The sequence below is a fragment of the Perna viridis genome, chromosome 1, assembly GCF_037379345.1.
Source record: "Perna viridis isolate PV_CMFRI_1.1 ecotype Kerala chromosome 1, ASM3737934v1, whole genome shotgun sequence".
Lineage (NCBI taxonomy): Eukaryota > Metazoa > Mollusca > Bivalvia > Mytilida > Mytilidae > Perna > Perna viridis.
Genome location: NC_142445.1, coordinates 43,226,769 through 43,254,571, shown reverse-complemented (window position 1 = coordinate 43,254,571; position 27,803 = coordinate 43,226,769). Strand labels below are relative to the sequence as shown.

The 27,803-nt window shown below is 32.4% G+C and overlaps 2 protein-coding genes across 7 annotated transcripts in view; both read left to right on the top strand.

Moving 5' to 3' along the window:
• Positions 1-35: 35 nt before the first annotated feature.
• On the top strand, positions 36-16,861 carry LOC148628874 (uncharacterized). 5 transcript variants are annotated; one of them, XM_088596156.1, is made up of 12 exons: positions 1,147-1,735; positions 5,627-5,768; positions 6,364-6,520; positions 6,839-7,036; positions 9,976-10,078; positions 10,640-10,846; positions 11,248-11,382; positions 14,341-14,475; positions 14,884-15,057; positions 15,210-15,321; positions 16,061-16,122; positions 16,710-16,861. In XM_088596156.1, the coding sequence occupies exons 5-12, from the start codon at positions 10,042-10,044 to the stop codon at positions 16,760-16,762; spliced, it is 915 nt and encodes a 304-aa protein (XP_088452282.1). In that variant the 5' UTR covers positions 1,147-1,735; positions 5,627-5,768; positions 6,364-6,520; positions 6,839-7,036; positions 9,976-10,041; the 3' UTR covers positions 16,763-16,861. The 5 variants fall into 5 exon arrangements, with proteins under 5 accessions (XP_088452291.1, XP_088452282.1, XP_088452279.1 ...); XM_088596165.1 differs by lacking the exons at positions 1,147-1,735; positions 6,364-6,520 and adding an exon at positions 36-94 and having other exon boundaries at positions 5,627-5,836; XM_088596153.1 differs by lacking the exon at positions 6,364-6,520 and having other exon boundaries at positions 5,627-5,836.
• Positions 16,862-18,593: 1,732 nt separating this feature from the next.
• Positions 18,594-27,803, top strand: part of LOC148628873 (uncharacterized) — a 33,013-nt gene continuing 23,803 nt past the window's right edge. Inside the window, exons 1-6 of one of the 2 annotated variants that reach the window (XM_088596127.1) lie at positions 18,594-18,737; positions 19,810-19,883; positions 22,398-22,607; positions 24,946-25,200; positions 25,743-25,940; positions 26,490-26,672. In XM_088596127.1, the coding sequence (XP_088452253.1) occupies positions 18,718-18,737; positions 19,810-19,883; positions 22,398-22,607; positions 24,946-25,200; positions 25,743-25,940; positions 26,490-26,672 (940 nt within the window). In that variant the 5' untranslated portion in view covers positions 18,594-18,717. The remainder of the gene's footprint in view (positions 18,738-19,809; positions 19,884-22,397; positions 22,608-24,945; positions 25,201-25,742; positions 25,941-26,489; positions 26,673-27,803) is intronic. The other variant, XM_088596117.1, reaches the window with a different exon arrangement.

Sequence of the window (27,803 nt, the reverse complement as noted above, 5' to 3'; positions counted from 1 at the left end):
CGTTCCGTTATTTCAATTTAGAATTTCTTTTGGGCGGGTCTTTCTAGTTTCGCTCTGTCGACTTTAAACGATCCATAGTTCAGAATTATCAATGGTAGGCCTAGATTTCTTCATAACAATTATTTCTACATATTTTTACTTTGTATCTTTGTTTTCATATAGACAATATACTAATTTCGTTTTTGTACGAAAATATTATTCATACTGTGATCGCATTAAAATTGTCCGTTTTCCATTTGTATTGTTGTGAAATGAAACATAAGTCACACAGAATCAATAGTAGTTCTTTTGTTGCGTTAACTGAGCGTATCATTTTTTCAAAATATCTTAATAAATAGACTCTTTCAAAATATCTTAATAAATAGAATGAGAATATTATTTTTTTTTCATTATTTCTATCCAGGAAGTGTTACTCATCAATCATTCGTGGTCTGCTGCTTTTGTTTACTTAACGTAAAATGATCGCTCTATATATTAATCGTTATGCTCTATCTACTTTTGATTGCAGTGTTAGAAACGTTTTTTAAGTGCTTTATCAAATTTATACAAGCACATTTTGTACGCAATGTTTATCTGGTTACTGTATGTTATCAATGCAACAGTTATTCTACCTCTTGATTAACAGCGTTTAAGAGGATGTCTCTGAGAAAACCATGCAAAAACTCATTTCTTGTCCACATGTCCACAAATCATTTTTGCATTGACTAAAAATTTATGTTGGGGTTTGAAGGTAGTAAGTTAAGATTTACAAAAATGCTTATTATTCTTTTCAAACATTTATAGTAACAGTCATTTTAAAGTATTTACATATTTTTTTTTATTTTACGCCTTTTTTCATCATTGAATTTGGACTATTTTCTTAGTTAAAAAATGAAAGTGTTAGAATGGTAAATACAAAAAAAAATGGCAGGCTGCCAAGTAAAGGGGTTTTCTTCTATTTTGATATGGGTAACTCGGAAGAATGTCATAGCCGAAGTAACGCTTAATATTAACTATAGTTACTTTCAAAATATCAGTATTGCTTTACATTACCTATTTTTAAAATGTCGAGCTGGGATTTTAACATTTTCATAACTTCTTACACTTGAAAAAGAGGTATTTTTCGACAAATTTTGAAATTTATGTAGCAGTTTTTTTTTCATATGTTATACATGCCATATGCCAATATTCTTACAATTTATACATTAAAGGCAGTCAACTAAAAGATTGAAATCAAACGAACTCTGAATCGCATTTATATACAAGTTGAAAAACATTATTTTATATAAAAGCAATATTTGGGACGAGATTACTGTGTTCCGATTTGGTCAATTAGAAAATTAGATGTTCCCATCCCCTGCATTCTGTTCATTCTTTGTTTGGAAAACGTTCATATTCTACGTTATAATAAAACTTACACAGCTTAAAAAAGATGATTAACTCGTACTTGAGTTTCTTTAAACTTTGTCACGAACAAATATAGGCGTAATTATTGGTAATAATGCTGGAGTAGTGGGGACCGTGGATTGTTATGAAACAATGCTTATCCATTCAAAACATTCGCCTACAAGTCCAACGCATACTGTTATTTAGCATGAATTATAGCGATGCTTTAAAGGCCTTAGGAGAACACAGAATAACACTTTTTTAATGTTGCGATATGTGTGTGAAGGATAGACCAAAATGATGTACTGATTAATGTTGGACAGAATCATGGAAAGTCTTACGCCAGAAATCATGGATTCAATAAAGACAGGTAAGATAAATGTACGGATATATCATTACTTTGAAAATTAAGAAAATCAAATAGTCCAAAACATTATGATTACTACTAAAAAAGTACAAATGTACATTTTGAAGTTGCACATGTACAAAAAATTACAATAAACATATATATACTCGGCGTCACATAAATAACATACTGTTAAAATTTGAATAAAAATATTTTCTACGACTTTATTGACACCTACCGTCGTTTAAATTGTCTTAAATGACTTGCTCATTCGTTTAGCCAAACGGCTTCTCCCTGAACAAGTCGCTTTTAGCTTAAATCATGCGTAACAAATACTTACGGAAAAATCCCATACTAATATCCGCCATGTTGGTTTCTACGGGACGATTTGTTTACAAACGAAGTTCGTAAGTTCCCGTCGAACTCCGGTGACAATCGTCTGCTTGATTAACTTCTCGGTATTGTACGTTGTTCGCGTAAAATAAATCCGAGATATCCGAAATAACGCCGAAATGCATTCTGGGTTCTTCGGTTTTTGGACAAACCATTTAAACGTAAACAACATCTCCTAGCAACCCGATCACTGTAAACATGGCCGACTTTTTACAATGTAAATATTGGCACCTAGAATTAAAATCTGACCGGAATTTAACGATTCAATGTTCAGGGAGAAGCCGTTTGGCTAAACGAATGAGCAAGTCATTTAAGACAATTTAAACGACGGTAGGTCTCAATAAAGTCGTAGAAAATATTTTTATTCAAATTTTAACAGTATGTTATTTATGTGACGCCGAGTATAGTACAATGTACCGAATAGGCATGGAATAGTTACTTTTTATATTCTAGACTTTGGCTTCGTTTTTTAACATTTTTAGGAAAGGGGAATAACTTTTATTACAAATTTGTCATTCGACAGACAGGTTTACTGCCAAATTGTAGCAATGGACAGCAGCAGACTTCATATTCAAATATTCAATTTATTAGAGCCGCAGTAAGTACTTGGATTCTTTTGAATAGCTTATTCCAACCCATTCAGGTATTTACCAAAGCGAGAATAGTTTAAATTTCCAATGAAAATTATTACTGTTTTCCCTTTCTCCAATGAGACCGCCAACCAGGTGTGTCCCTTTGAAAAAATTTTTTCAAAAGGTTTCCTACTTGCTTGTTATACTTGTACATGCACATACATGTACATTTAATGGTGATTCCTAGTATTTATTGAAATTCTGAGTAATACAATTTATTCATTAAAGGGCATTGTTTGAAAATTGTTAAAATATGTCAATAAAGACAAAAATAATTTCAAAAAAACTATCATGAAAATTTAGAGCTTGTCTATTTCTATTGCAGGTAAGGGAGTCTTTTAGGAGATTGTGAGGGTACAGAAAGTGTTGAAAAGCTAAGAGCCTCCAATTGAAAAAGAACCGAATTGATTAATCCAGACTTTGAAAATTCTGGAGCTTATGGTGGGAATTGCATGGAAACAAACTGGATAAAACATTACCAACCTTGTTAAAAAAATACAAATGTACAAAATGTTTTTGTGTTTGAAATTCACATATTGCATATATACACATACATGCATAAGTTACAGTTACATATATATGTACATGTATGTCTGCAAGTAAGACTGTCTAAGGGTATTTCATAAAAGTACATGTATGCCATGTTATGGAAATTAAAAGCGAATCTCTTTTCTCAGATATTGGCATGATATTTTAATTCTAAAGAAGTAGGTTGCCAGTGTGAGACACACGTTGTACTGCATGAACATGTAACTCCAAAACTACTATATTTCTATAATCCATTCAAAAATATCTCCCTTTAAGGATATTTAATGCTTTTGTCATAAGATTCATTGTCAGTTCTATTGATGTGCCATATATGATATTAGTGTTTTTATTTGGAAACTATTCTTAATGGTGATGAATGCTTTTGATCGTGTTGTAGATATACACATTTATGAATGATTCTTTTTTTTTCTGGTGAACATGCTGGCAGAATACCTCTATTGGGTATTTAGTGTTTCATCCCCTCCCCAGTATATATTTTGTTTTTATATGTCAGTACATCGGAGTTACTAATGTTATTAACATAAAAGTATGAAGTTACAAATCTTTTTTCTAGATTTTACTTCTTGTAAAGACGCTTTAAATAAAGTAAAGGGTCAGTGATGAACACCAACATTATTTTGCTTTGTAGCAATTTTCGCCACACCATGCCAATTCCTCATGCTTCAAAATTGTCATTTGATAAATTCCAAGTCACAGCCTTTGTTTCGATATACTACTAGGGTGCATCATCATTTTTACATAAAAAAAAATCTTAAAGCGCTACTTCGGCAATTAGAAGATGTTAAAATGTGATAAAAATAAGGATTTTTTTTTATTTCCAAATTTTAAAACCTTTTAATAGATTTTTGGTCAAAGATTATAACAATCTACTTGTTGTTTTAGAACGGGCTAATTATACTTCATTTAGTAAATTACGTTCATTGATCAATTTTTTAAATAAATATTGTCTTAATTTTGCATATTTTTGACCAGAAAATTGGCATTTTCCAAGATAATTATCAGAAAACAATATGGCGGTCATATCTCGGCCATCTTGGATTTTACGGAAAAAATATTTGGCATTTTTTTTTTGTTTCACATGGGGTCCTACCCAGTGAACTATAAATTTTTAGTAATTGCTGAAATCACTTTTTACATGGTTTTCTCTGAGACAGACTCTTAAAAGTGTGTCATCCGCCATCATAAACTTATAGATGAATATTGTGTCCTTATGACGACGGAAGGTTTTTGCATCCTTAATTTCTTTAACTTTAGACAAATTAGTATAATATCTAGAATGCGATGGGTATATCTAGAAAGCGGAGGCCTTCGATTTTTTTGTAGATTGCATGTTTGCTATCATACTTGGCAATATAAAGTATAACAATCAGCCCAGGAGTTAAATTAACATTTTGGTCAGACTGTCAACGATGAAAAGACGCTTGATACTGATTCTGATTGCTTTATTCAAAGAATCAGCTGCTCAAGGTTGGTGTCAAAGTGTATATAGATCTATATTGTTGCAACATTTAATAATATTAAACAAGACCATTGAATGACTTACTTGACTTTACTCTTGAGAAGTGCATAAGCCATCAACAATCATCTTCCACCTGATTCTGTCTTTGGTTCTACGAACAATTTCATGCCAATTGTAACCCACCTTCATCATCTCATTTGTTGTTGAACTTGTCTGGACGTTTTTGGTTCTGTCTACCTCTTGGTCGTGTTTTCCTGCGGATTCCATTGAACAGGGTTATGTTGCTACAAGATCGAAGTCATCACTACAGAAGTGTTATGGTCGTCATTATGAACAAATGGACCGTTACGTTGTACCCATCTGCACCATGAAAACTGATTTATTCAACGAGTCATAGTTTTTCTTTTCTCGTTTGTCTACCCAGGACTTGACTTTATATGAGCAACTCGGCGGGTATTTCTAGAAAACAGAGGACACTTACCCTACCGGTGCACCTAGTCAATGCTCCAAGTTTATAGTGGAGTCCGAGTTGCTCATTTACTTTTGTTACCTTGTAGGTATTATTTTGGTTATTTTATGTTCTTTGTCTTGTGTGTCTGTTATACATGTCTGGTCTTTGTCACTGGATTACATTATTTTGATTTCCGCTAGAATCGTGGTTCCCTTGATTACTTATTGACGCTTTGATTACAATTCATCTGTAGTAAAAAGACATTTTACGTATATGAAGTTCAGATTCAGGCAACTCCCATCTTAATGTTTATCAGATATGTTAACAGGTTAAGTATAGAAGTGACCAGTTTCAAAAAATTTAATGAAAAAATATTTGTTATTGTATTTTTTTTGTGTTTTTGTTCATTGGCTTATTTATTATTATTGCAGAAAACCTTTCACGAAATGGCACTGCTACTCAAAGTTCTAATTATAGAACACGATATGCAGATCTTGCTATAATTGGAGGACCTTCACATGATTTTGATGCCGGATCGTGTTCAGCGACTAATTCGAAGCAAAATATTTCATGGTGGATGTTAACCTTTCCCTCTGACAAAGTTTTCGTTTCCAATGTGATAATTTATTATCGCTCAAACTGTAAGTTCCCTGGTTGAACTCATGATATGTCTGTGGCCTTAAGACCAATGTTCAGTATATTTTCTTTTATCAAAAGGTATTTGTTTGTCGTTTCGTTTTTGATATTTCATTTCTCTTTCAACGAGATTTTATATGAAAACGATATGAGTTGGTTTGTAATTGTTTTATTTCTTTTTTTCTAACCATGACCTCATTTTCTTCACATTAAGCATTAAATATTTTGTTGTGTTTCGCATCGAACTAGAAACACAATAAATATACACAATAACTATTCCTTATCATACTTCCTGTGCTAGAAAGCAATATTATTTATTCATTTTTCTCCTAAAATTATTCCCATAAGTTTTTAAATCAATTATTATGTTGCAAAAATAATAAATTAGTTTCACGATGATTTCACAACTCAACTGAAAACTAGCAGTATTACCTAAAGTTGACATTTCGGAACATTCTTCACTTAGAGAATGACCTTAAGTCAAAGTAAATTGAAAATTTACTTATATATCATTTTACGGTTGGTTTTGTAGCACCTGGCCGACTTGCAGGTTACTACCTTTTTGTCACAAACAGTTCGATATCATCCTCTGCTTCCAGTCAACCAGATGATGGCCATCTTTGTTATCGTCACACAGGAAATACGCTTCCAAAAATAGTACAAAATGTAACGTGTAATCAGTTAGGAAAGTACGTAATTATTTACAACGAACGACGGAACGGTGTCAATTATCCGAGAGGATACAGCGACATAGCTCTTTTGGAGTTGTGTGATGTCCAGGTTATAGGTGGGCTTTTAAATGTCCGTTGCGTCATTATTATCCACTCAAAACATATGATTACAAAATAAAGATAATCGTTTGTCTACTATAATTGAAACCTTGCCTTTAAATCATTAACTACTTCAAGTGAATTATCAAGTTATTTAATGCGACAGTATTGTAGACCATGAATGATCTATGAAAATTCTTGTAACGGTCAAATGTAAATGTAGAAACATCTTTGTAGGATGCTACAAGTCATGGTGGGGAGAAGATTGTAAGAACCCATGTCCTTCTTACTGTATAGATCATCACTGTCACCCAAATAACGGTACATGCATCTGGTGATGCAGCTCCGGTAACTGTCTTAGTAATGAGTGTTCCAGTAATGGATTGTGTACTAAAGGGTGTCTGAAGGGACGTGCTGGTTTGTTTTGCAATAAAAGTAAGTACTAACATATCATTAGAATTGAAATATTATGAAATATAATGAAAATATGCGAACACAAAATGAAATAAGTGAAACAGTATGCGTGGTACATGATTTATTTGACATGAAACGTAAAAAGATTTTGTCATTGTTAATAAGTAGCTAACAATTTATTGTGTATTCCATTAGAACCTTTATAATACAGAACATAACAAAATAATGGAATTTGTTTACAAAACAAATGAAAAAACAACATTTCTCGAAAGTCTGGCTAAATAATTGTAGGAATGTTTAGATCTATATTTATATCTTTTTAGAACGTGTTTTTAGAGTTAATTCTCTGCAATTAAAAGGTTATATAATAAAACAAATGTTTCGATAACTTAGAATCTCTTAAATGTAGTAAAATTAGTTTTGTTACAATTGAGTTATTTCGGGAACCAATATTAAAAGAAATATTGTTGGTACGAACACCAGAAACAAAGGTTTTCGCCCACATACTTTGTTTTGACTGTGAGGGTACCTTTGATCTTCTCGGTTGTTATCGATTTGGTCATGAAAACTCCAGTGACACCACCTAAAGGTGTTCAATAGTCACTCGCTATTAAGTTAGAAGATCACATTTGTGAAAATTGACCCGAGCAGATATGATATCGCACAAGCGTGCGAATGCAATATGATAGTCTGTGAGTACAAATATAAGTCGTTTAATTTCGACAAAGTGTTAAACTAGCCACTTGTAAACCATGTTTGTAAGTTAACGATTGTTTACTTTTTCCTCTGATCTATAAAACCTTAACGTTGCTTTTGTCAACTATTCAATTGACCTCGGTCAGGGTTTTTTGTCTTGGGGTTTGAATAATTCTCCTTAGCCCAAAATAGGTGATGTCCTGTTTCACCATTTGTTTGTTTTTTTGTTTTTTTGTTTATCGGACGACAAGTGTGCACTATGAAAATCGACATTCGGACCGTCTCCGAGTAAAACATCGGCGCATACTGCGCTTTAAATTTCTAGAAAATTGAATAGGCTAAATTTTATAATTATATAATAAACATTTACATTAGCTAAAGCTTGTTTTTGTGTTGTTTATGTCTATGTATGTGTGTCCATAAGTATAAAATAAATAGTTGTTCACTGTTGTTGATAATAAATGAATTATGTAATTTTGACCTCTGTCAAATACTAGTTGAATATTTTTTTTGTTCAAAATATGCGTAACGCGCATGATCATTGAGCAGGCAAGTACTACCTTATACTCATGTTAAACGTGATATCAGTTAATGGGGAACTTCAAATTAAAAAAAAAGAAGAAAGAACCCCCCCCCCAAAAAAAAAAAAAACCAAACAAACAAACAAACAAAGCATCAGTAAACTGCTGCAATACTATTCTGCATTGCCTTTTTAAGCACATTGATCACCAAAATAACTGTATCTGTACCCTGGCATTGTACAACAGTAATTTGATATGCAATGTGGAATATTGAAACAGGCAGGCTGTTTTTAGAGTTGTAATGACAGTGGGTTCATAGTAATATGGAATTAAATAATGTATGATGTACTGATACGTAAAGAACTCGCAGAGCAATTGAGAGCAAAAGAAATAGACAGATTTCCGTACAAATCACGACAAAATTTACAATTATTGGTATATGCGAGTTACGTGAGCATTTAGAGTTACATTATTATACTTTTAACCAAAATTAAATTGTGAACGAACACATTTGCTGATTTTTTTTCGCTTGAAATATTATATATTATACATGATTATTAAGTATGAATCAATTTGTTCACACACACTCACACCTATAAATAAAGATAGGACAAAAATTGGCCTTAGTTACAATGGTATTCTCTCTTAATATCATTGTCATGGTATATTTCTCGTCCTGCCTGTCAGAATAGAGGGAATGGTGCTACGGTTTCTGGATGCACTTTTTAGTTCCTTTGTGGAATGTGTATGTGACTAACTCTAATACCGTTACCTTTTAAGAGGGAGTCCATACAAAAGTCAGGCAGTTATTGGCACATAACAAATTTTGTTTCACTAACGAATCCTTCTCAAAGTCGAGTGTCAGTTTTCGATTAACTGCAATAGTTAAAGAAAAATAAATTACATAGAAGGCATTGAAATTCGTTGAGAGAGGGAAACAACTCTTTATTTTTTTTTGCAATGTTAACAAACTTTAAAGTAATTATCTGAGCATTCATTGTCGATTTAAAAAAAAAAAAACCTTTATACTATTGGACTTTCAAAGGATTATAAACATTACATTGAAACAAAAAAGCGGGATAAAATTTACCATGTCCCACCCATATCATAAGATCTGCCTGCTGTTTTTACATGAAAAGCCTCATAAATGTAACGGGTGTGTTTTTCTATCCGTTTTTCTTGATTAAAACTTCTATATTCCTATGCATCTTTTATTACTTTGGCTAGAAATTGCGATTGCAAACAACTAGTGTGTTTCATCTGTATTCAATATATTCTGTCATAAAAAGAAAAAAAAAACTGGTACTTCAAGTAACGGTAATACATTTTCACATGTTTTGACACATTACGTAGTTCAAAGAAATTACAACCATCAATCATTGGCATTCTTTTATTGAAATTTTTGAATACTACTTATTTATTCATTTTCAAATGAATAACTAATTCCAAATTGGAGTGGAGTTCTTCAAGTTAAAATTTAGAAATGTATGTTTCTGTTGGCTTTAGTATACATGGTGCGTAAGTAATATGCTTCTGTTACTAAACATACCATTAAATAATTATAGGAAACATAGTTACAAATCCAATATTGATAAAATCTGATTCATCCAGTCAACCAGTGTCACAGTTAACGGATGGTGACAAGAGAGAAACATCCTGTATAACGCTGAATGGTACTAACTCATGGTTACAGATTGATACTGGACAACTCCGAGCTATAACGAATTTTAATTTTGTTTTCAGAGATGGTAATACAACATTTTAGAGTGCTTCAGAACAATTATTTGTCTACAAAGAATTGTATAAAGCATGTATTGCAGCACATCAAATCTCTTTACAGCGACTGGTACTTATAAATCGACTTCATATGACATTTTTTTACGATATTTGTTAAAACAAAAGTAAAATTTCTTTTGTGGTACAAATGTTATTGCAATTGTAAGTGATAAATTCAAAGTAATTTTACCTCATTCATTATTATTTGTTACAATTGAATGTAGACTGTCAAGTATCAAATTGTAAAATTGTGTTAAAAACTAATTATAATATAAGGAATTAGCTTTCCAAAAAGCATTGCAGTATAAGTGATTATTGATATTATAATCTACGCACCAAAATGGATATGTAAGTCGTAAACAATTTACAAAGTGCTCAAAGTCGCCAGTAAGTGTATTATCAAGAGAAGTGAAGACGTCATGCAATTCAAATTAACCTCCGTTGAAAAAAAAAACACAACTGATATCAATTACTATTATTCATAGTAAAAATGGTGTGTACTGGTAAACATTGTATTAGTAGGATATTCATAGTTATTCATAGTCATTCGCCTTTTCTAACCTCAAATACAATATTTGACGTTTGTCTTACATAAATGTTTAAATAATTTCATTATTTTTTTGCAATCTAGGAGCATCAATGTCTAGTTATTCCATATATATCTCAAATACTAGTTCAAGGTCAGAGGAAGTGAAAGTAAATGACAATATGAATAAAACACGCACTTTCCCGTTCCACGTCCATGAATATGTTCTGAATCATCCTGTTATTGTTGGCAGATATGTGATATTATCAAACGCAAAAGATTCTTTGCAAATTTGTGAAGTGGAAATTTTAGGTAAATCAACTATTCATCTACTCATTAAATTTTACAGATTTTTTCACCTGAAATCTTTTTGACAGGACATCGTATCTTTAAACAAATGACAAAATTCAGGTGAATGAATATGAGCAGCGTAGACCACAGAACAAAGCTGGGATCATGGACAAAGTACAGCGGTAGGCTAAACGTCTTCTACTTTTCTAATAATACCCATCGAGTTGCGCGTGTCATGTTCAGTTTAGGGTCGAAGATAAAAACCGACGAAACAAAATAAATCTGTCCCTTTTGGGAAAACTAACACACATCTTTTATATTAAATTTGATAGTAGCTGTTTCAAACTAATGGACTGTTTTGTTTTTATCGCTTAAATCATTCAAAAAATAAATATTCACACCATTATTTCACTTAAAACAAGGTTGTTTATCTGGTTTATATGGAGATTCGTGTGGTATCAAATGTCCATTGAATTGTGACGGTGACTGTCATCCAGAGACTGGGGCTTGTGTTTTTGGCTGTAATGATGGTTATCATGGATCTTTCTGTAATAAAGGTTTGTTATGTATGCGGTTCACTATATTTTATGTTTCAAAAAGAAAGTCGTGCATTCGAACAACAACAACAACAAAAATCATCAGATGAGAGTTAATGTGAAACGATAATGCAAACTTTAACTTGAATAGACTGAATCATTTATTTACAGCTGTTGAAAATTTTGTAGAATTTTTTTCAGGATAAAATCAAAAGTAATCAATTTTTTAATTGTTCATAGAGGCTTTGCAAACTTACATAAGATAAGTTAACAATTTTAACTACACTATATGATTCGATATAAAAAAATAGCGTCCTCACAATTGCTTGTATACAGTGGTATCTTCTAAAAATATGCAGAATATATACCTCATTATAGGTTAGTTTGCTTTTCAACTGTCAAGTGGATCTTCAAGTACAATGCTAATCTTTCTAATTTGATACAAACACTAAAATAAAATCTAAACTGAAAGAGCATAGAAAACAATAGATAGTAATTCGAATAAAAGAGTAATCAAGGGAACCAAGGTTATAGCGGTAATCAAAAGAATGCAATCCAGGGACAAAGACCAGACGTGGAAAACAGACATACACAACAAAGAACATAAAGTAACTAAAATCAACCATACAAAGTAACAAAAGCAAATGAGCAACTCGGACTTCACTAAAAAATGGGAGCATGGACCAGGTGCACCGGTAGGGTAAGCGTCCTCTGCTTTTCTAGAAACACCCACCGAGTTGCTCATAAAAAGTCACATCCTGGGTACACAAACAAGAAAAGAAAAACTATGACTCGTTGAATAAATCAGTTTTCATGGTGCAGATGGATATACCATAACGATCCACGAGTTCATGATGACGACCATAAAACTTCTGTAGTGATGACTTCAATCTTGTAGCAACATAACCCTGTATCGAAGCCTATTTGTCAGAGTTCTAGTGCGATACAAAAAGTCTGCGTAGTTTCGGCAAGCTCTGGTATAACGTATGACTTGTGATATGAACACTCCATACGCAGGTGCTGAAGGAATATTGCCACAGATGAAAGGAAAGATGACAATTTTGAATGAAAAATCATCACGTTTGTCGTAAAGTTTGGTCAATAGTTTTCCTTTACCATCGATTTCTAAGTGATGGTCAAAATAAGAGGCTGACTTCACAGTGTATGTAGTATCATTTATCTCAAGTTCTTTAGGGTAGATGCGATGCATCAAATCCCCGAAATTTTGATTGTTTAGAGATAATACGTCATCTATATAGCGGAAACTGAGATTAAAGGATCTAGCCAAATGATATTCTTTCTTTCGGATCAGATCAGCTATAAAGTCAGCCTCATAAGAGTGAAGGAATAGGTCAGCAAGTAAAGGAGCACAATTTGTTCCCATTGGAATTCCGACCGTTTATTGAAAAACACGTCCACCACACTAGACAAACATGTTTTCGATTAAAAATTCCAGCATTTTGTAAACATCTTCCTCTGTTTATTTGGAAGATGTTTTGGAGTTATTTCTTACAAAGTATGAGGAATCTCTACCAAGAACTATATATTTGTATCTAGGTGTACCATCTTTCTTGGAAAAACAACGATGTATAATGTTTTTAAGTCGGGAATTTTAACTGAGTATGGGGAATAGAAGTATACAGTGTTGAAAAATCATAGGTTTTAATGCTATTATATTCAGATAATAGTCTTGAACTGGTTATCTCCAAAAGATCTTTCGAATTTTTCAGGATCCACATTGAATTAATACCATTACGGGAGTAACAAGTGTTGTGGTAGGACTGCAGACCCTTTTTGACAGTTAGAAGTATAGAAGTTAAAAGTTTTGAGAGAGGTTTGGTGGTACATTTTGCAGATCCAGCTATGAAACGTTGTTTGTATGGATTCTTATGGAGTTTAGGAATCCAGTACATAGATGGTAAATCACAATCATCGTCCTTGATAGAGAGACCAAAAGAGGATAGCACAGATTCATGGTTTTCCACAATCTCTTCTTTTTGAGGATGTGGTAGCAGTATAGGTCTTATTATTTTTTTCTACGTCTACCTGTGATAATAAACATTGGGTGTAAAACGTTTTGCAGACAAAAACAATGTTGTTTTGGGATTTGTCCGCTGACACGACAACATACTGATTGACCTACTTAAAACTTTCATTCGTTTCAAAATTAAAGACCTCAAGGCCTTTAACCACTCTGACAGACAATCAATGACTTCTTGTTATCGTTTTATCCATTTTCTTGCATAGTCCTCGACGGCATCCATAAGAACTTTAAAGTTATAATTCCAATTTATGGAGCGTGGTTATGGTACTTGGGACCTTTAGAAAGGATATTACGCAGAGATTTGTTTCCGAAGATGGTTAACGACGTGACCAGAAGGGCCATATTTGAATGGATATTTTTTGCTAGAACAGTCAGGTGGTTTAGCATTGAAGTACTCAATCTCGAGGTTCTGCAATAGCCTTTTATAATTGAAAATTTTGATCGCAATAGGTGATAAAAAATGCTGATATTTGACACTGGTTTTAAACGATAAATACTTTAAAGCCATCTCAAGTCTTTTCTGAATACAAAATGAACACTGCGCATAAGCTTTGATATTTAGAAGACCAAGTTAATCTTGCGTAAACGGTGCTTGAATGAACTACAGACAGCATGTAGAAGTGATATATGTCTTTTTTAAAGTGTTTGCAAGTAACAGAGTAAAACAACATGGCAGTTATTTGCATGAATAATTCGGTAAATCCAGCGTAGACTATATTTGTTCCAATGGTGAACCTCATTTTTCAGTATCATACATAGCATAACGACCTTAATTTGTTCACCTCATATGATCTAATATCAAAGTTTTACCAAAACCATAAATTACAAAGAAAGATACTGCCTTTCTCGGCTGCTGTGTAACACGAATGTCATGGCAAGGAATAACATAGAGTGATAAGTTACTTGTTTTGATATCACTTATATTATTTTTTAAGCATGCATACCCCCAAGGTTTGGTAGATCATGTATTGAAACATGCCGTTGCATAAAGCAACCCTGTTATTTCATAACTGGGATTTGTCCGTCTAGTGACTGTCAAGAGGGATGGACGGGACAAAGTTGCTCCAAAGGTTGGTATATATATTTATGTGTCTAATTGCCGTTAACGTTATAATCAACTGTTATGACGTGTGTTCCCATGGTACTAGTAAATAAATTCCCTGGAGAAGGTGGATACGTTAGAAATGTGTGTAAGAGATATATATTGATTTGCCTTCAGACATTTGTCATTTAACACATAAATTGTTACAAAGTCTATTAATTTATTGATTTATGGTATATAAGCGTAATAATAATTTTTCTCTCTCTAATATTTGAAACGTAAGGTATGAGAACCGAAGCAAATAAATTATTTATGGTGTTACATCATTGAAAACCATTCAAAGGCGGTTACAATTTTCTGGCTAAAACAACACGTTTTGTTTGGGTATTAAGGTATCTTAAAGTGTTTAACAACTATAAAATTTATATTACTCCAGAAATATCCTGCAGATTAAACAACATATCAAGGAACTTAAAGTATCTACCAAACACCCCAGTACTTCGTTTTAATCAGAATGTTACGTTTTATTGTGCGGGCTTTTATGGAACATCTAGTCCTTCTACCTGTAGCGGATATAACCATTTGATTCCACCACCACCGATATGCACTGGTAAGTATTTGAAATGCATTTACTTGTCCATGCTTATTCTTGATTTTAAAATTCGACATTTGATATTTTTCCCTATCTATTGTCCTATACCGGATGCAACAAAACTTATGTACACTTAACATTATACAATGTCTATATTATTATTATTCTAGATGGTAAAAGCACGGCATCTTCGGGACTATCTTTACCAGTTTTTGTGTCAGTTACTACGACAACAATCGTGATATCTGTCGTTGTTATTGTAATTTTGCTTATCATTAACAGGTAAGTAACTAAGGTGGACCATATTTATTTTTGAACATCATTTTTTCATTTTATCCTGATAGGACTTTGAATGGACAAAGTTTATTGTTCGAATGTATACAACATAGGTAAAGAAATTTTGATATTATATGATTTAGGAAATTTCCGAATTTCTCAAAAAAGCGAACATCTGGCAAATTCAATTTCAAATATTTACAAAACAGCACTGACCGAGATACATTTACTGCTTACAAAAAGAAAAGAATGAATTAATTCTACTTAATTTTTGCCACTTGTTAAATTTATAGTTATGAAATAAAAATACTAATGAAATAGATCATTAACTTCACTCATTTTCTATAGAAAATTCCTATGCCATTTTTTTCTCTTCAAAAACAAGGTTTAGAATAAATTTTCCAATGACTGCATTAAATTTGGAATTTCTCAATGAATACCTTAAAATAAGTTGTATTTGCTAGTATGAAAATTAAAATTTTTATGACGTAACAGTGTGCTCTAAAACCTCTCAATAAATTAGGTATGAAAAATAGAATACTTTTTAGTCATATTTACTTCCATGGTTCCAAAGACTTGACAAAATAAAAAAACGCTTCTGAATAACTTACCTTACTAATGGTTTTCTACGCGTTAAAATGTGAGTGGTTTCTTATCTGGTTTTATATCTTATGTTACCTTGTTCATATTTTCATATACCTTTGTGTTACAATGTATATTCAGAGAACAAAACTTTTTTTTTCAGAAGAAATAGAAATCAGCAAATGAGACGAGCCGGGGAACAAAATGATTTTCATGTTTACACAAGTAAGAGTATAAACTTGCTATAGTCTAGTATTGAAATAATTGATTTAAAAAAATGTTTACACGTTTTAAATATATGTAGAACGATTTGAATTGTAATGCAACCTCTTTAACTACAATGCATATAAAAACGGTTATTCTAATGCCATAGCTCTTCATATCATAGTCGTGGTAAAAGAGTTATAAACAAATGACCAACTTCATAGACGTATGGCAGTCATTTATGGTCTTTTTCGCGTCATAGATAAATTTTATCCAATTTTACGGACACCACAATAGAATTTTTCTTCATAATGGTCGCCATTTTTTTTTGCATCACATAGGCTGCGTCCGTAAACAGTATGAAGAAACTAGTCCTATCAGAATCGAAATAAATCATTAAAACTGCTAACGCTTGGGGTAAAATAATGCGACATGAATGGCCAGCCCGTGGTAAAACAATGCCAAAATGCAGTGTCCATGATTTATTTCTTAACTAGTCTATACCAATTCGACGAAAACATATGTAAGAGATTGTCCAGAAACATGCAATTTCATATTTTTGATTTTGGTTTTAGTTTTAACAATTTTTACATAAATCTTTTTCACAGCACCAAGCAACAAACCAGAAGATACCAATGATGCCTATGACGAACTAAAATAAAGGGGTTGTTCCTTAAATGATATATCAGGGACATATTTGCTGCAATCTGTTATTTCAGTTGCTTTGACATTAGTACCCAAATAAAATAGCTTTAACAAAGATCATTTTGTTATTATGCCTCATCACAATCTTTGTATGCCATTTGACATGTGTACCTATCAACTGTTTCATTGAATGATATGATTCAAATATTCTGTAGATATTCTTCACAATGAAAACTAGTATCATGATTGTAGGAAAGTCACTGTAAGGAAAATAAAATAACAACATACATAACAGAAAACGTTTAAGTACACCGAATTTTAGCCGGAAGTATGAGTAATTCCTGGTTCGTGCTGCTCGTCGAATGCCCGATGAAAGAGGAATACAGATGAAGGTCGTTTATTGTGTCGAAAACATACACTCCATTTCGTTAAATTAAGTCATAGCAACGACGGCAGATCGTTCTAAGGAAAAATATCATCGTCCAAATATATGTGCGTATAAAACTATCTTACATGTTTTTGCTTTTAACATATCTAACGGTATCCTCCTACCACAAAGAAAGGGATACATTTGTAGATACTTTGTTTAACAAATCAAATTGGGAGAAATATAAGGAACTGACAATTGAAAGTTATTATTCTGCGAATCACCTAATAATTCAGAACATCTCGAAATAGGTTGACAAATACTAAGCGTGTTTCGAAGTTATAGACTATTCTTTCCCGGCAAAACATAGTTGTTTAGTGACCTCCATGTCGACAACATACATAAGCGGACCTTAATAATAATCTAAATGAGTTGAAAGAGTATGACTTCCGAAACTCTGATAGCCTGATTTCAGTCTGACAGGACGTATAATATTTTTGTTTTTAGTGCATCTAAAATGACCGATTTATTCCGAATGGGCAATGAGCTGCTGACTGATAACTCAAATACCTGACATTTAGGATGCGAAGTTAAATTTCGATTATCACTTATACCGTATAAGGACCTTCCTTGTAAATTATGTACTATGAAGTACAAATTATGTTATTTTGTTATTGTAAAACTTTAAATATCATGGTAAATTTTGACAAAAATGTCAATTTGACATCGTTCTCATACAGCTTTCACCTGCTGTATACCATCGTCTAAACTGTAAGCTGATTTTCAATGTAGAACAGAAAATATACAAAACGAACAGAAACAGTTTAACTAAAATGGTCTGAAATTAAAGAGGTAGCATTACAAAAACTTTCGTTTTAATTTCTGATAAACCTCTGCTTAGCCGAGACGTAGTAAACAGAATTGTTTGACCAAGTAAATGCTGTTTGATGCAAAAACTATCGACACCACTGTTAATGCTTAAAATATCTCTGTTATACATCTGTTGTAGATTGTCTTCCTGAATAGTAATTTTGTTTTCATAGCCCCTTTTTGTGGAAAAAAGCCTTGAATGGAATTTGATTAATAAGTCTGTCAGTTTATTAAAAAAATTATAGCAGATTCTACCATTTAAAATTGCTATTTTCAACATTAAGATATTGTTCTACACAATCAACAATCAATTGTTTATCCACATTAACACGCGTGAAAAAAATGTTACTTAAATACTATGAAAAAACCTTTGAATTTGTATACATATTTTCATAAATTAATCTAACAGTCTGAACACAACTTTATCATATTCCTATCATGATGGTCCTAAAGAAATGAAAATATATGTTTTCATCTGCTTTCTAAACATATGACGTTGATCTTCATAGCCTGATGATGACGATGTTCTTTATCGTTTTTTTTTCACATCGAATAAATATGATTTACCTTGTGCTATTTATTAAACTTTTCTTCACTTAAATAAGTGAATAAAATGTATGTATACCTCTAGTTTTTGTCAATCGAAGTAAGATTTAAAATTTTCTCATATTTCACTTCGGAATATCTTGTGTTGGAGACTTCCTAGTTTCGCTCCGTCGATTTTAAATCAGTCCATGGTTCACATGGATCTATGGTAAGATTTTTCAATCGTTTTGAAATGTAAACCTGTTTTTACTCTGTAACATATGTTTAGTAAATAGAAAAGTCGAAGACTTCATGCTCGACTGTTTTGTTTTAGTTGTGATCGCATAGATCTGTACGTATTTTATGTTTCGCTGTAATGAAATTCTACATTATTCACATGAATATTTACATCAATTATAGTTCCATTGTTGCTTTAACCAATACGTGAATAGGTGTACCATTCTTGCAAACAACAAATGTCAACTTAAAATATTGTTTGTATTTATTATTATTTCTATACAGGAAGTATAACAACAATTATCATTCCATGCTCTGTTGCATTTGTTTACATAGATTTTAAATGATAGATCTATGCATAAGTCTTAAGAGATTATTTATTTCCCTTATTCCAAACCTTTCTAAACATACATCCCTTTTGAGGTTTGCAATTTTTCCTTTTTGTTCTGGATAGATCTATCTAACACTTAGTTCTTCTCTTCTTTAACGGCATTTACAAGTGCACTATTCACCATCACAAACTTATCGACGAATTACTTTTCTCCTTTTTTTTATTTTCTTAATCGTCCAACCAAATATTGGCAAAAACGGAGCATAAACAGTTGAATGATTCAAATGGGTCAAAATCCCAAAACACAACAATACATGTGGAACGCAGTAGATATTTCGATAAAACAATTAACTGTTTTTTTTTTGTAATGATGATTTATTTTTCTAATCTCTAGTTATCCTTGTTCGTACAGTGTCAGCTTTGGTGATTGTATATAGGCTATGCTACTTGATGAAAATGTGACTTTAAGCCTTGTTTATGAGGAAAACATTTGAATTTGGTGGTAATGCACCGCTATGTTGATATATGGCTGATGTTTCAACTAGCATGAAAATAAACGCTGAGTATTTGTTTTGAAAGTTCAGACAGTCACTTCCTTACTGCATACGTCATATTTGTAATACGTCAATCAGAGCATCTACACATACAAAACGTCGCTGACGCTCCGTCGTCGTCCCTTTATTTAAGTATATAAAAAAGATCAGTATCGAAACTAAAATTTCTTGTTATTTAGTTTCAGACTGTCAATGATGAGAAAGTATTTGTTTATTATTCTAATTATTTTGATGAAAAATGCTACTGGTCAAGGTAGGTGTAAAACATCATAAAGAATTATGTTGATTTGATGGTTCAATAAGTTATTATGAAAGCACAGAACATGTAATATATGACTAAAAGAAAAAAAATATTTCGATAATTTGGTATGGCTACATTTTCCTCATTTCTTTTGTTTGGTGATATGAATATAGCTCGAACTCCAAGGGACCATTGAAATGTGCTCGAGTTATCGGGAGTTCGAAGAATTGAAGTTCGTATATTTCCGGATTTTTTTCGGTGTCGGTCCGAGTTCGACTTTATCGTTAGAAATTGCCTACTTCCTAGGAAGATTCGTTAGTTCGTAGATCTTTCTCGTTCGCTTCGGAATATTGTGTTAATTTGTGGACATTAAAAATGCTGTGTTCGCTTTTAAAAACGTTCAGAGTTCGAGTTCCTTGGTCAATAATTTGTTTTCATGCGATTTTCTATCATGCTTTTATCATACTTGTGTGTTACCCCGAACGCCTACTGGATTAAAACAACATCTCATTGGGTATAGGGATTAAGAGGCCTCTCAAGGGGTGTGTAATTATTAATTTACCTGTAAAATTACCTGTAATTGAAAAGTAGACATTCATAATTTAATAATGTGTAGTGATGGACCCTTCATTTTAGTATAACATTTATATAATTTTCTATATCTATATATAAAATAAGCATAAAATTGTCGATTTGCAATATATATAAATAAAAGCTAACAACATTATTCATGATGTTTAAAAAATAATAGAAAATTTAATATTTTGCAATAATTATTTTCAAAGTAAACATTATCTAACAGTTATTATACTCAGCAAATATTTAAAAAAAATAAATAATTCATAAAACAAACTAAGTGGTCCAAGCTTTGCACATGGACGCCATTGAGGATGTTTGGTTCCAGACTCTTGAAGACCGTGACGACGCCAACATCACACAAATAACTCAGACTTTTACAGATTATGTCATAGAGCAGTGGGTGGAAGGAGACCGAACACGTTGGAACCACTTTGGAACACAAGGACCCAGAACCAACAACAACATCGAAGGGTGGCACAGAAAAATAAAGAAGATGACACAACAAGCCCACCTCAACATATTTGCTGCAATTAAGATGTTTAAAGATGTTCAAAATGCCAACGACATCAACAGAATACAGAGAGCAGCCGGTGGAACTACCAGACCACGCGTCAAGAAATACATGAACATCGACCCCTTTAGATGGCTTCTTAATCCATAAAATTAATGACATGTTGTTTTAATCCAGTAGGCGTTCGGGGAATAAACCATCATACCGACTTCGGAACATTCTCGAACTTCAATCAGTGTTATGTTAAAGACCAAAACTACCTAATTAATGATGACTTAAATTTTACCTGTAATTAACTAAAATGACACTGATTAATGATAGGGTTTCAGTTTTTCACACCTTTTATTACCCAAGCTGACAAAATTGATGACAAGTTCGAGTTAGTGAGGATTATTCTCTAAGATTTATTACCGAACGGACCGACTTAAGTCAGTGCGAGTGTTCGAGAAATCCAAGGTTATTTATATTGATTATATAGAAGAAAATTTTGGTACTTTGAATTGTGTTGGAGCCATCCGAGTTCGAGCGAGATAATGTTCAACGATTCTTGTGATTATGTTAAGCGTTATACTTATTGTTGGGCTAGGTCTAGACACATTAAACAGTTACGTCAACAAAATACTAGTATACAATAAACTCGAAAACAAAAATAAAAATCACAAACTTGTAAACATGTATCCATAATCCCAAGAAATAAGTTTATACTCGAGGTCCTGTATTTGAACTTTTTTTTTTTGGTCGGTTTAAAAAGTCAAAATATAAACTTTAGATGTCCATGCAAACTTTGAATATAGGACTACTTTGGGTGGCGAATGCTCAAATCTGTGTCACATGCCGCATCAACACAGAACTCCTATATCACCCCAAGGGCCACCGACCCGCGAGGTCATATGGATCGGGGATTGATACCACATGTGAAACAGGTATTGACATGTCATGTTCATTATATCATATATTATAAGTATACTTCAATTGTGTTCTCTGAAGGGGTGCGATACAGGGTATGAGATATAGGGGTCTAGTGGTGCAATACGGATTATTCGATAAAGGTCTACATGTGTATTATAGGGTTAAAACAACGTTATAAAATGCATAAACAAAAAAAGGTATATGTTATTCTAAAAATATGATATTATATTATATCCAATCGTGTGAAAATATCTTCTGAAAACTTAACATTCTGTTTGCAATTTAACTTTAGTAGGAATATTTGTATAAATTCAGGTAGCTCCCGTTTAAAAGTTTGCAGTATATGTCACAGGGTTCAATATAGAACTGATTATATGCTGAAAATTCTATCAACATATTGTAAGTGCTAATTATACACCAACTGGAAAAATATAGTAGGAGGGCTGTCCGATACGTCTTATTATTTAAGTTAGCATTGCTCACAGTTTTTGTAGTTTGTTCATTGCCTTGTGTACTTTTTTTTGCAGAAGACATTTCACCAAACGGTACTGCATCACAAAGTTCTAACTATAGAACACGATATGCATATCTTGCAATAACTGGAGGACCGTCGCATGATTTCAATGCCGGTTCTTGTTCAGCAACAAATTCGAATCAAAATATTTCATGGTGGATGTTAACATTTCCGTCTGACAAAGTTTTTGTATCAAATGTGATTATTTATTATCGTTCAAATTGTAAGTATTTTCCATGAGTTTGCAAACTTTTGTATTGTATTTGATTTTTTATTGTCTTGCAATTATATTTTAGTTTTCTTCTTGTCTGCATTAGAACTTCCTTTATTACAATATATAAAATGTAACTATCATTCCAATCAAAATTCAAAATTGTGTGGCATATGATAGAAGTTAATTTCCAATCATTTTGTGGTTTTGTGTTTTTTTAACATCTCTTTTCATAAATTTGAAGTTTTCTGATTCTTGCATTTTCCTTTAAAAAATATATTTTATTTAAAATGCACTATGACTAGGGAAAATAACTGAGGTAATTAATTTGTGCATTTTCTATGCAAATGTTTTCGTTGTAGAAGGAAAATTTCTCAAAAAACACATATTAAGCATTGTGGATTTTTTCCTTCATTTAACTTGCTATACTAAATGTAATCCACTTCAGAGTAAGAAAATACCTCCATACTCGTTTTAGACACAAAGAAAGCAATACAGAACAATGTTTCAAAGGGAGACAATTCACAAAAAAGCACTACAAATTTCATGTGTTAACAAGATTAACTTGTTGTAGATCTGATAGATGTTTGCTATTATTGCAATTCTTTTAGGTGAAGCTTTTAAGCAAATAAAGTCAATTACAATTTGTAAACCATCATGCGCTACTTATCCTTACATACATGTCTGATTTGTATATGGAATTGTACTTTAATACCACCAATTTATTAAATTAAAAATTGAAATAGAAATATACAAATCATTTTTTTTAATATTTCTTAGCAGTTTGCCTTTGTAATTGACGCAGTTTTTTTTTACCACCAAATCAAATGGAAAAGGCATCTGATTTATATGGAACCGTTTGTTTTCAAGGTCGTTCATTATTTCATTCATATTCTCTTCCGCAAACTTGCATTTTGTTCTAAAATACGTCTGACAATCACTTTATTTAAATATTTTAAATTGGAATTTGTGAAAGAAATGCTCATGATACAAATTCTGAAATTTAGACATGTTTTCCAAAGAGAAATCAAGGGAACCAAGGTTATAGCGGTAATCAAAAGAATGTAATGCAGGAACAAAGACCAGACATGGAAAATAGACATACACAACAAAGAACATAAAGTAACTAAAATCATACATACAAAGTAACAAAAGCAAATGAGCAACTTGGACTCCACTAAAAACTGGGAGCATGGACCAGGTGCACCGGTAGGGTAAGCGTCCTCTGCTTTTCTAGAAACACCCGCCGAGTTGCTCATAAAAAGTCAAGTCCGGGGTAGACGAAAGAGGAAAGGAAAACTATGACACATTGAACAAATCGGTTTTCATGGTGCAGATGGATACACCGTAACGATTCAAGAGTTCATGATGACGACCATAAAACTTCTGTAGTAGTGACTTTAATCTTGTAGCAACATATCCCTCACCCAGAAGACTATTAGTTAGAATTCTAGCGCGATACAAAAAGTCTCCGTAGTCTTGGTAAGCTCTGGCATAACGTATGATTTGTGATATGAACACTCCATACGCAGGTGCTGAAGGAATGTTGCCACAAATGAAAGGAAAGTTGACAATTTTGAATGAAAAATCATCACGTTTGTCGTAAAGTTTGGTCAATAGTTTTCCTTTACCATCGATTTCGAAGTGTAGGTCAAGATATAATGATGACCTCACAGTGTCTGTAGTATTATTTATCTCAAGTTCTTTGGGGTAGATGCGATGTATCAAATCCCAAAACCTAGGATTGTTTAAAGATAATACGTCATCTTCATAGCGGAAACTTCACAAAATCAAATCAAACCTTGCACAACTGTAAATATTCAATTCGACGGTCGCATTGTTGCTTGAAATGAGCCGTGCAGACGTGGAAACAGACATGGTACTTCACGATGGAACCATCAAAAGAACGAATACAATAGATATATGTCACAACAAGTATCAATCAAAGAGCCCAACCGAATACAAGGAACTATCTTAATTGTCATTCATATATATTCGATCTTTTGTTTGTTCCTTTCATCATGAGGTACGAAGTCTGTTTCCGGTCACTTCACACAACAATGCAACGGTCATATTGAAGTTTAACAAGTTTTAATAAAAAAAAATAGGCATGTTTTATTCCAACATTGCATTGCTGCAGAATATCAAAGCATTTTGCCTAACCAAATTATAAAAAAAAAACAATAGAATTAACCTCATACTGGCCTTATATTAAAACAATAAAAAAAAATGAAGACAAGTCGCATGTTACGATTAAAAGAACATTACACGTGTTTATACATTCACCTTATTGAAATTTAAAACAAAAACTAGTTGGCGTATGTGCAATTTATAACAATTGGTTTTGTAGCAGCTGGTCGACTTGCAGGATACTACCTGTTTGTTACAAACAACTCGATATCATCCTCTGCATCCAGTCCACCAGATGATGGCCATCTTTGTTATCGTCACACTGGAAATACGCTTCCAGAAATAGTACAAAATGTAACGTGTAATCAGTTAGGAAAGTACGTAATTATTTACAACGAACGACGGAACGGTGTCAATTATCCGAAAGGATACAGCGACGTAGCTCTTTTGGAGTTGTGTGATGTTCAAGTAATAGGTGGGCTTTTAAAATTTCGACTGTATCTTTCAATTTTAATGATATTAATATCTACTCAAAATTAAACCATATCCATACATGTGACCATTGTTTCCATTGTTTCTTTACCCGAAGTAAAGACTATTATTTCCTATTTATTAGAATATTTGTTATTTGATTTTAACTATTTGTAAATTGACAAAAAATAACCATTATTGATAACTGCTGATTTGATTATCATAGGGCTATGTAGCATTGTGTTTTAAATTTAACATTTAAATTCTTTCAACATGACCGTGACAGAAGTATCATAAATATATATTGTTGATAGACATTAAACCATCAAAATAAGATGCCTGTTGAAAAGAACAGTTCATAGTATCCAACCGTTAATGTAAGAGTGCTTACATAATATCAATGAATTAAACTATATTAATCATACAATACCCTACTTGAAGTGTATTAGTAATTTGGTTAATGAAGGTTAGTAGTTTAAGACATTGAATGCAGCAACGATGCCTATGGATATATTTGTTAAAGTTCAATATAAAATATTTTTGTAGGATGCTATAAGTCATTGTGGGGAGGAGGTTGTAGGAAAGAGTGTCCTTCATACTGTATAGATCATCACTGTCATCCAAATAACGGTACGTGTATCTGGGGATGCAGTTCTAACAACTGTCTTAGTAATGAGTGTTCCAATGGTGGATTGTGCACTAAAGGGTGTAGAAAGGGACAGGCTGGTTTGCTATGTAATAAGAGTAAGTATTTTGTGAGGTTTACTTGAATATGGGTTAATAATATATATAATATAAAACAAAATAAAATTAAACAAAAAAAATGCGAAAAAAATGGTGATAAAAACTATAAGCAAAACTTGTTAAACGTCAGCAATATAAAATATACTGAACACATTACCTGGTCTAGATATAGAAATTTGGAAAGTATGCTAAGGCAGTTGTTTTTACAATCTTCGCGAATCATTTATATTTTAAATATTGAAAGCCTGTGCCATTGAATTGCGTACGGTAGTGCATTTCTTGAGGACAAGAAAAAGACATGAGAATAAGTGTTTTTTTCTGTTCAGGGCTGTTTTCACAGAATTATTCATGTAATGCTTTCGTGATGACTATTTAGTATGCTTTTCCTTTACTATATTTTCCTAATTGCTTACAGTTATGTGCTTGCTATTTAATGTTATTGTTTGTGTTTGCTTCAAACCCATTTGTAAATTATGTAGAAACCAATCGGAATACATGACAGATTTTGTCAAATATTGACTGTTAATTTCAAGATTTTTCCAATGACAGAAAATGTAGCTGTTGATCCAATCTTGGTTAACGGTAATGCACATAACAAGCACGTGGCTGCAGTTACCGATGGCGACAAAACAGATGCATCATGTGTAAATCTAAATGGCAGTGACTCACGGCTACAGATAGATACTGGTGAACAACGTGCAATTGCAGTCATTATTTTAACCTTACCAAAAGGTACTCTTACACAAAGCAATATATGCAAACGGCAACTTGATTGACTTCACTCGTAGTTTATTTTTTGTTGTATGAAACAATATCTTAAATGAAGGATTCGTTTGTACAAGTGGTTACTGTACAGTAAGACTTTGAAAAGATAATATTGCGCTAAAAATTATATTTTCTAGTAATAAAGTAACAAATGGACTATAAATTCAGAAAATCATTTGACGTTATCCGTTGTTATCTAACTTAAAGCGTAAGTTTTTGTTACTTTTGTTGTTGAAGTTGTTGTTTAGTTTATTCGGGAGGGAGAGGGGAGGGGCAAAATATTTCATCCGAAATACTCATCATAGGACATACATATTTCAGAGTCAGTTACCATTGATTTTTTTTTCATGGAAAGTAAATGTTGGACAAAACAACTAATTATTCCAAATTTTGGCAATTTTTTCATAAACCCATGGACACAAACTATTGTGTATGGAAATGTTTGCTCTTACTAATTGGATACTACAATAACTCATTGTAATGCTTAAAAAAAATTGACAGCAAACCTTATTTTATCATTTTTGTCACAAAATCGGCAACAATTTGGTAAAAGACAATCTTTCAAATTAAATTCAATTATCAATTCAGGTGTCCGGCCTCTACCTCTTAGAAACACTTAATCGAATATATTAAAATTACAGAAGCATGATGAAGTCCCTCCTTTTTTCAAAATTCTGGATCGCCTACTGCTTTTCAACTTATTGAACATGTTTTAAAAATGGGCATGTAAACTTGTGATATTCTCCTCAGGAATGAAAAATATTCCGATTACTAAGGGGTGTCACCGTTCCATTGCCTTATAAAACAATTCCAATTAAGACAAAAACAGAAGAAACAACAGACTTTAAAACTGAGAAGGTTCTTATGGATTAATGTTACTTGCGACATTGTTTCTATCTAGCTTCTCATATATTTTATGAAACTTTGGAATTATTCTGCCACATCTTGAAATTTACAACTAGCAGCCTTCCTTTCCTCTAGGACATTCAACTAAAACAACTTGATAGTTTGGTTGATGATAAAAAGTCCTCTTGAGTGCGCAATAATATGGGCTTATTGGTCTATATTAAGTCTGATATAGTATTTTAGGCCTATTTT